The sequence below is a fragment of the Trichechus manatus genome, unplaced genomic scaffold, assembly GCF_000243295.1.
Source record: "Trichechus manatus latirostris isolate Lorelei unplaced genomic scaffold, TriManLat1.0 scaffold00003, whole genome shotgun sequence".
Taxonomy (NCBI): Eukaryota; Metazoa; Chordata; class Mammalia; order Sirenia; family Trichechidae; genus Trichechus; species Trichechus manatus.
Window position 1 is genome coordinate 5,885,708 of NW_004443939.1, and position 7,993 is coordinate 5,893,700.

A 7,993-nucleotide genomic window follows, 5' to 3' on the forward strand; every position below is an offset into this window, starting at 1 on the left:
GTAAAGCAGAAACAGGATGAAATCAAGAGGTGAAGACTATGGACTATGTATGAAAGGGCTAAACTGAGCCTGCATGATTGGAAACTTCTTAAGATCTACAGATCTATTGAATCTAGACCTGACTTTGGTAATGGCCAGAGTAGTTAATAAAGTAAATATATGTGGCTCCATTTTGCCACAGCAGCCCTGCCAGAAGATATCACTGTGCCAAACACATGCTAGAGGGAACAGGATGAACGCTTATCCACAGGATGAATGATGACAGATATCTGATATGTTTCTATACTGTTCTTTGTGTATGGTCAAAATTCCATTGAGTTTAATGACAAGGCTCATAAACTATCCTTTAAGGCTGCATTTATTTTTCTGGAAAGGTACAAATGATTTGCAAACCCTCTGAAATGGTGACTATTTGGATGTACATCCTCCCCTCCCCCACAGTGGGAGAAGGTACATACATTTCATGAGAAATTCAAAGAGAAATTCAACCATCTCAAAGAGATTAAGAACTCTGGTCAAAAGGAAGAACCCTTCCAGTTCACATGTGGCTTTTCCCCAGTCCACTCTGAAGTCCTGTGCCCAGCGGCAAAGAAGTTGGGGCGTGACTGCTGCTGCTTCTCTATCCAATGTCCCTTGGGCCTCAATTTGCCTCACGTTCTGAGGGATCAGAATTCTATTTTACATGCCTCCCAGAACTGTAATATACTTTGAGTGAGTTCCAGATGTCTTAAGAGATGCCAGATGGCTTACAAAAAGCAAACCAGCTTCAAGGAAAATGTGTCCCATTTCTTTGGATATGAACTACAAAGTTAAGCTTTCAGGGCCAGCCGTGAGGGGAAGAACCTTCAAGGGCTGCTCAGATAGTGTTGGTGTGGCCATTATTTGACTCTGGGAAAGGTCTTCTTTCCTTAGGCTGTTTTGAAGTAAGAATCTCACCAAATACTGTTTTATTTTTGTTTTGTTTTTTTAAATAAGGAGAGGAAAGTAATAATTACTAGGTGCCTTATATATCAGACATTGTGCTGAGTGCTTTCACATAATTATCTCATTTAATCCCCACAACAGCTATAGGAGGTAGACATTTGGAACCCAGTTTTTCCAGATGAAAAAATCTGAGACTCAATGAGTTTAAGAGAAAGTATTTTAATATTCAAGTCATTTATATAGCATTCTACAAGTATCATTTGAGAACATTCAGAAATAGTGTTATGTGGTTTCCAATCTAAGAAAGAATTGCTGCTTCTTGGTCTGTTTCTACCCATCTTCTCAGGACCAGAGTAAAAACCACTTATGAGAAGCGGAATTTCCTGTAGTGTTTTATCTGTCTTTCTAGTTAAACATGAACACACACATTAACATGAGCTATGGCTTTGCACAGTGATCTTATAAACAAAAGCATTGAGAAAGCTGCTTTTGCCCCAGAATAAGAGACCACTTTCAGCATATCCTTCCCTTGCTTCCTTAGTAACACATCACTTGTTCTTCTAAATTCTCTGATATCAACTCCAATTCTTGTCTACGTAGATAAAGGCATTGTCTAATTTTTCCTACAGAATATATATATATATTTAATTTTGTAATTTCCATTTCTTTTTACTCCTCCAGAATTCTAACTCTTTTATACTGGACTGAATTGAATCTTCCAGGTATCTTCTACATAAATGGAGTTCCAATTCTGGCCCTCAATCTCCACTACTTTTCTGTGCTTGGAATTCTGCCTCTGTCATTTAGTAGCTGTTGCCCTTGGGTGATTCGATTTGATACTTCTGAAAATCAGGTTTTTTTGTTCATTTTTTAAATGGGGATAATAATACCTACATATATTTTGTAAGTATTAAGTCTGTAAGAATTAAAAGAAATAAGTAAAGTATTTAGCACAGTACTTGACACATTGGAAGAACCCAATAAAGGGAGATGGTGGCGAAGTAGTGTTAATGGAGTTGTGGTCATAGTGGTAATTATTATTTCACCTATATCTGAAGTAGCCTCATGATTGGGGTGTGTTGGCTAAAGAAGACACATGAATTAATATGGTTCTGGATCCCCTTCTATGAAACACATCTGCACTGACCATTAATGCTCCGAACAACATGCTACTCTCTATCAGCAATAAATTCATCGATCCCTAAAATGGTCTTCTTAACGAATGGGGCATTACATGCTGACCTCACTGGAAGCTTGGAGAGGGCGTGAGAAATGAACATTTGGCCTTGGAAAAAAAATTTTTTTTCCAATTGTGAAATATTATTTGGGTACTGTCATATTCTCTACTGTTAGCATAAAATATAGTTGAATGTAAATGATTCCTGGATCAATTCTGCACATTCCACAATTCCTTTTTTACTTTGTTTTACTTCTTGAGAGCACCAAACAATTGTATAATGTAATCCACAGGCAGAATACAAATCATAACTGTGTTTTACTGTGGGCTCAATGCTCTGGAGTAGCTTTTTAGAGATGAACAAATATGAAATTTAATTTTAGTTACCTTGGGTGGAGGAAGGCACCCCGAGAATGAGTGATCTTCTTTTCGAAAACTTAAGTTGAGGTGGTCTGTGTTGAGTTTGCCATTGGCTGCTCTTAGTGCCATCTTCAAAATCTCTGTTAGGCTCTTGTTCACTTCTGACTGTGAATCAGGGTCTTGGGGTGAAGTGCTGGTTGGATAGGGGAGAAAGGCTATGAAAAGACAATTCACACAAAGCAGCTATGCATCTTCATATCATGTCCTTCACCCCTGTACACACCTTGTGACCTGAGAACTCACCTAATAAAGTCTTCTACATCTCTGTAACCTGGTCAAGAGACTGTATTTGGAGATTTCATAGACTAACTCAGAGCTGCTCCATTTTAGTGAGCTCTACAGTCTCTTCAGGAGGCACTAACCAATTTATCCAAGACAGATCAAAACTGATAATCCATCTTTCTAGTCTTCTTTTCTTGTTCTTCAGGTTCAGAGAAAAATTAGAGGTGATCGTAGTAGTTTACTTTATCTGCTTGATCTTATTTTTCTTAAGCCCAGATCCCAGATAATTCCTCATGGCAAATCAAATTTCCAAACAACATCCATTGCCATGAAGCAAAGCAGATCCTGTCAGACCTCTGTAACCAGGGAACCTATATTGGTGGAAGTCCTGAAACAGTTGAGCTGCCTGCTCTTTATATCTAGAAAACCCAAAAGTGTTTTGGGAGTAATTATTTACTTACCATCTGGCATGCCAATAAACATAATTATCAAGATTCTTTATATCATGAGATGTACTTTAAATAACAGGTGAAAAATAACAGGGTGGTAAGTGTTGTAATCATTTATTTTACCAACTAACTTGAGATGTTTACTCACTCAACACTCAAATGTATTTGTCCCACTGAAATGTCTTCTCTGTGAAGCTTTTTCTGATTTCTGCTGTCTCAATTTAAATTCCACCTCCCCAGAGGGCCTTCTGTGACATCCCCCAATCTCCATATATCTAAATCAGCTTCCTTTCTGTGGTGTGCTGGTAAATCTTTAACAACTGGCTCTACTAGCAAAAACCCTAATTTGTAGCATTACCAATTTTTGTGGTGAAAATACTCCCGCTATGGTCGATTTCAAGCTATCAACATGACATTGCTGAATGACAAGCAGGCTCCAGGACAGCACTGCTTGATGTACTCTTTCATAGTACTTCGTTCTCTTCCTTAATAAGTCTCTATCAATTGCAATTGCATATTTATTTCCTTAGTTATTGTTTAAAGTTTGACTTTCCTAATAGACTGCTCCATGAAATACAGGTCATGTCTGTTTTGTGCCTTATGGTTTCCCAGGGATCATGCGTGGTACCTGGAATTGATTATTTTTAGACTGTATAAATTTTCCTGGTGACCCTATGTGTGTCAGAGCAGAACTGTGCTCCACAGAGTTTTCAATGGCTGCTTTTTTGGGAGTAGATCTGCAGGCTTTTGTTCTGAGGCATCTCTGGGTGGATTCGAACCTCCAATCTTTTGGTTAGCAGCCGAGTGCATTAACTGTTTGCACAACCCAGGGACTCCACTGGTGGTATGTACCATACTAATGTAAGATATAGTAAGGGAAACATATGTTGCCATGAGTTGGGGCTGACTCGATGGTGACTGGTTATTACTTTTCCTAAAGGTCATATTGTATGTTCTTTTTACTTTGTGACTTTTACTCTAGCTTTGGCCAAAAATTACACTATTCTAAACTACTTAATAACACATAATGTTTTCCAAAAGTTTGGTACAGGAGGGGAGTAGTGGGTATTTGTCTTTGTTTTGGTCACCCAGATTCTGCACCCTGTTTTCTTTTGCTGAGGGAATTCCCCAGCTCTGGACAGGGGCTTAATGAAGGTATGGCAGGTATGGCATGTGTGCTGGGTGCAGCTTGAGGAGGTGTGCTAATAGCAGTTTCTATTGGCCATTGCAGTTTCCATCGCCAGCTGTGAGAGACCATTCAGCAATTTAAAAGTAATTGCCAGAGGTGCTATTTTCTGTAGATAGGCCCCTGCTCATGGGGCAGAGTCTACTTCCCATTCTAGCAGAGGAAAATGCTAGCTATTTGCTTTACTAGCCTCTCTTTCCTGCTAAGGCACATGACCCAGTCCCTGCCAGTGGGATGTCTCCGTCCCAGATTTGAATCAGAAGCTTTCCCTCTTCTTTTCTTGCAACACCAGTTCCTGGGGGTAGGAATCCATCAGCCTTTGGCCCCCGGCTCAGTACGCTGAGTACTGAAAGGGCAGGTGTTGTGTGGAACCCATTTACTGCAGCTGGTGGGGTTTCTTAGAAGGCCTGCAGCAAGAGTTTATTTCATCTGGTCCAACTTAGACGATGAGAGTTGTTGCCACCCCTGCTGCCACTGGCAATGCTGGAACATTTTTAAACATCACAGAGCAGCCCCATTAAAGGCTCTACCTGAAAGAACTGAGGGAGGGCATTTTCCTGAGCAGCGCATTAATTAACAAAGAGTCTGAATTAATTACAGACCATCAGCCCTGCACTTCCGCAAACTCACAGTTTGGTTTGTATAAAGCAATACCATCTCTGATGAGCTCAAAATGATCTCATTATGCACCTTTTTTTTGGTTATTAAGGAGCAGATATCCAGATGTCCCTGTAAATGAAGTGATGCAAGTTCTATTAGATCACTGGAGTGCTGATTAAATTCAACAAATATTTATCGTGCATCTCCCATTTGCCAGGAACTATTCTAGAACTATGTTAGACACAGAGTTGGCCAAGACAGACACTGCTCTCAACCTTAAATGTCAAATAAGTAATTGCAAGTGCAATGACAGTTTTGAAAGGGGGAAAAAAAACCCCCAAAATTATGGGACTATATCACAAAGGCATTTAACCTAGTTGAGGGGTCAGAAAGGGCCTCCTGTCCTGGACTCATAAGACCAATATGTGCCCATGAGTGGCCGTGTGCTTTAGTGCATATTCTATCACCTCTCAGGGCCACAATTTCTCTATTTGTATTATATGAAAGCTGGTTGCTGATTATGAAAGATTTCTAGGGTTTATGGCTCTCGGTTTATGGTTCTAGGGTTTATGGCTCTCGACAATTGTTTCCACAGTGATATTTGACCAGCATACCCACATGGCAGTATCGTTTTCTTTGGACTATGAGCCCTGGAGGGAGAAACCGGGCCTTGCCAACCTCTGAATTTATTGCGTGCAAAATAAACTGTGCCTGGCAAACAGCTGGTATTCAATGAATGTTTGTTGAATGAAGTATCACAATCAAAACAGGTACATTGTAGAAGAGACTCAAGTCCAACATTTGGCTCAGGGACATTTTTACAGGAAATCCTGGCTATTTCCTAGAGTGAAGCAATTAACACCAGTACCGTGTGACATTACTATTTGTACTTGAAAAGCTTTTTCTGAAAGGACAGTTTAAAAATAATAACAGTTATATAGTACTTACTACATCCTAGATACTGTTTTTAAGATCTTTGCATTTATTAACACATTTACTGTTACAAACAAATCTATAAAGTGAAGTCTGTTATTATGCCCATTTTACAGTTGGAGAATGGACACACAGAGAGGTTAAGTAACATGCCCAATGTCACACAGCCACTAAGTGGCAGAGATAGAAGTTGAGCCCAGGCATCTGACAAGGAGGCTATGTTCCTAACCACTGTACTTTGTCACTTCTCTCAGCAAATAATATCATGCTTTACTCTGCTTCATCTCTAATGATATCCCTCACATCCTATTTTTACTTGTAGTCATTATGTGAAGAGAGAATTGTTTCCTGTACAGCAAACCTTTCTTTGTTAGTGCTTGTAACCCAGGAGTTCACTGACTCAAAATCTATCTCTGCAAACATACTTTATAGATGGGCTCTGCACCAGCACACCATCATGTCTTATTTTATAATGAAGCTTTCAATTTTCACACTACAACCTCATAAAAACACACATGATTGATGGAACAACCAGAACGGAAATAATGAGAATGTTCAAGCATAGTGAAGAATGTAACCAATGTTACTGAACAATTTGTGTAGAAATTGTTGAATGGGAACCTAAATTGCTGTGTAAACCTTCACCGAAAACACAATAGTATTAAAACACAAACACACACACAGGCTTGGTGTTAAGAAACATATGCAATCACTGCAAATAACTTTCTATGCAGGTCTGCATGTGAGAGAGAGAAAACTAAAAGCATAAATCAAGTCTTGGTGAAGAGCAAAGTGACTCTGTATTGGTATTGGGCAAGGTTTTATAGCAAATGGCCTCCAAGATCCCTAACAGCCTCAGAAGTCTAGGAACAACATGCCACCCTAAAGGGGGAAAAATACCTTTCGTTCCGACTGGTAGGACTCTGGATTTTCCTCAGGTCACTGTCCTCAACTATTCTGCTTGGCTGTGGGTCCTTTGAAGCTGCAGCTTTTAAAAAACAAAGTAGCTTTTCATAATTTACCTGAAAATTAATACAAAACAGAACATCCTCATTTAACTTACAGGCAAGGGAAAGAAATCTACTGAGGTAAAATGGATTTGGAATATTTTTAACATTAAAAGTTTTAAAACCACTTAAAAATATAATATGGTCATTATGAGTGCTATTTACTAAATACTCATATTATTATTCCTTCTGGACAAATGGTAGGATTGTACTTCCTGGTCATCTTGTAGTTAGGTCCATGTGACGAGTTCTGGCCAATGACTTGTGAGCAGAAGTTGTGTGTGCCTCTTCTGGGCTGATGTGAGACCCTCCAGAGCTCTCTTTTTTCCCCTCTGCCATCATGACTAAAAATATTCCAGAGTGGCTGCTTTATCTTAGCTCCTGGGCCCTGGAGCTAAGACAATGACAGAGCTGAGAAGGGCCCACAGATGACTTATTATGGAAATGTAATGTAAGTGAAAAATAAATTTTTGCTGTTTTAAGCCATTGAGACTTTAGGGTTGTTACTACATCATAATTTAGTCTTTATCATCTATCTATCCATCAAACATATTATTATATATAGTGTATTTATTTTACATGGTATATATCTATATATTATGTGGAGTTCCTGAGTGGCACAAAGGGTTAAAGTGTTATGCTATTAACTAAAAGGTTGATGGTTTGAATTCACCCAGAGGCACCTCAGCAGAAAGGCCTGGTGATCTACTTCTGAAAAACCCCGTTGCCGTCGAGTCGATTCTGACTTATAGCTGAAAACCCAATGAAGCACAGATCTACTCTGCCACACATGCAGGCACCACGAGTTAGAATTGACTCAACAGCAAATGGGGTGTGTGTGTGTGTGTGTATGTGTATGTGTATTATCTATCACATGTATAGTCTAGCTATCAAAATAATGGAGCCCTTGTTGCCTAGTGGTTAAAGCAATCGAATGCTAACTTAAAGGTCAGAGGTTTGAAACCACCAATGGCTCCGAGGGAGAAAGATCTGACAGTCTACTTTGATAGAGATTTATGGCCATGGAAACCCTATGAGGTCACTATGAGTCAGAATCGACCTGATGGCAGTGGGT

At 39.4% G+C, this 7,993-nt stretch overlaps 1 protein-coding gene across 1 annotated transcript in view; it reads right to left on the minus strand.

Annotated features, from left to right (window-relative positions):
- The window catches only part of CUNH1orf87 (chromosome unknown C1orf87 homolog), a 95,894-nt gene that overhangs the window by 47,829 nt on the left and 40,072 nt on the right, over positions 1–7,993 (minus strand). The window contains exons 4-5 of the mRNA XM_004369126.2: positions 6,812–6,933; positions 2,489–2,654 (exon numbers count right to left, since the gene is read on the minus strand). Coding sequence (XP_004369183.1) covers positions 2,489–2,654; positions 6,812–6,933 — 288 coding nt within the window. The remainder of the gene's footprint in view (positions 1–2,488; positions 2,655–6,811; positions 6,934–7,993) is intronic.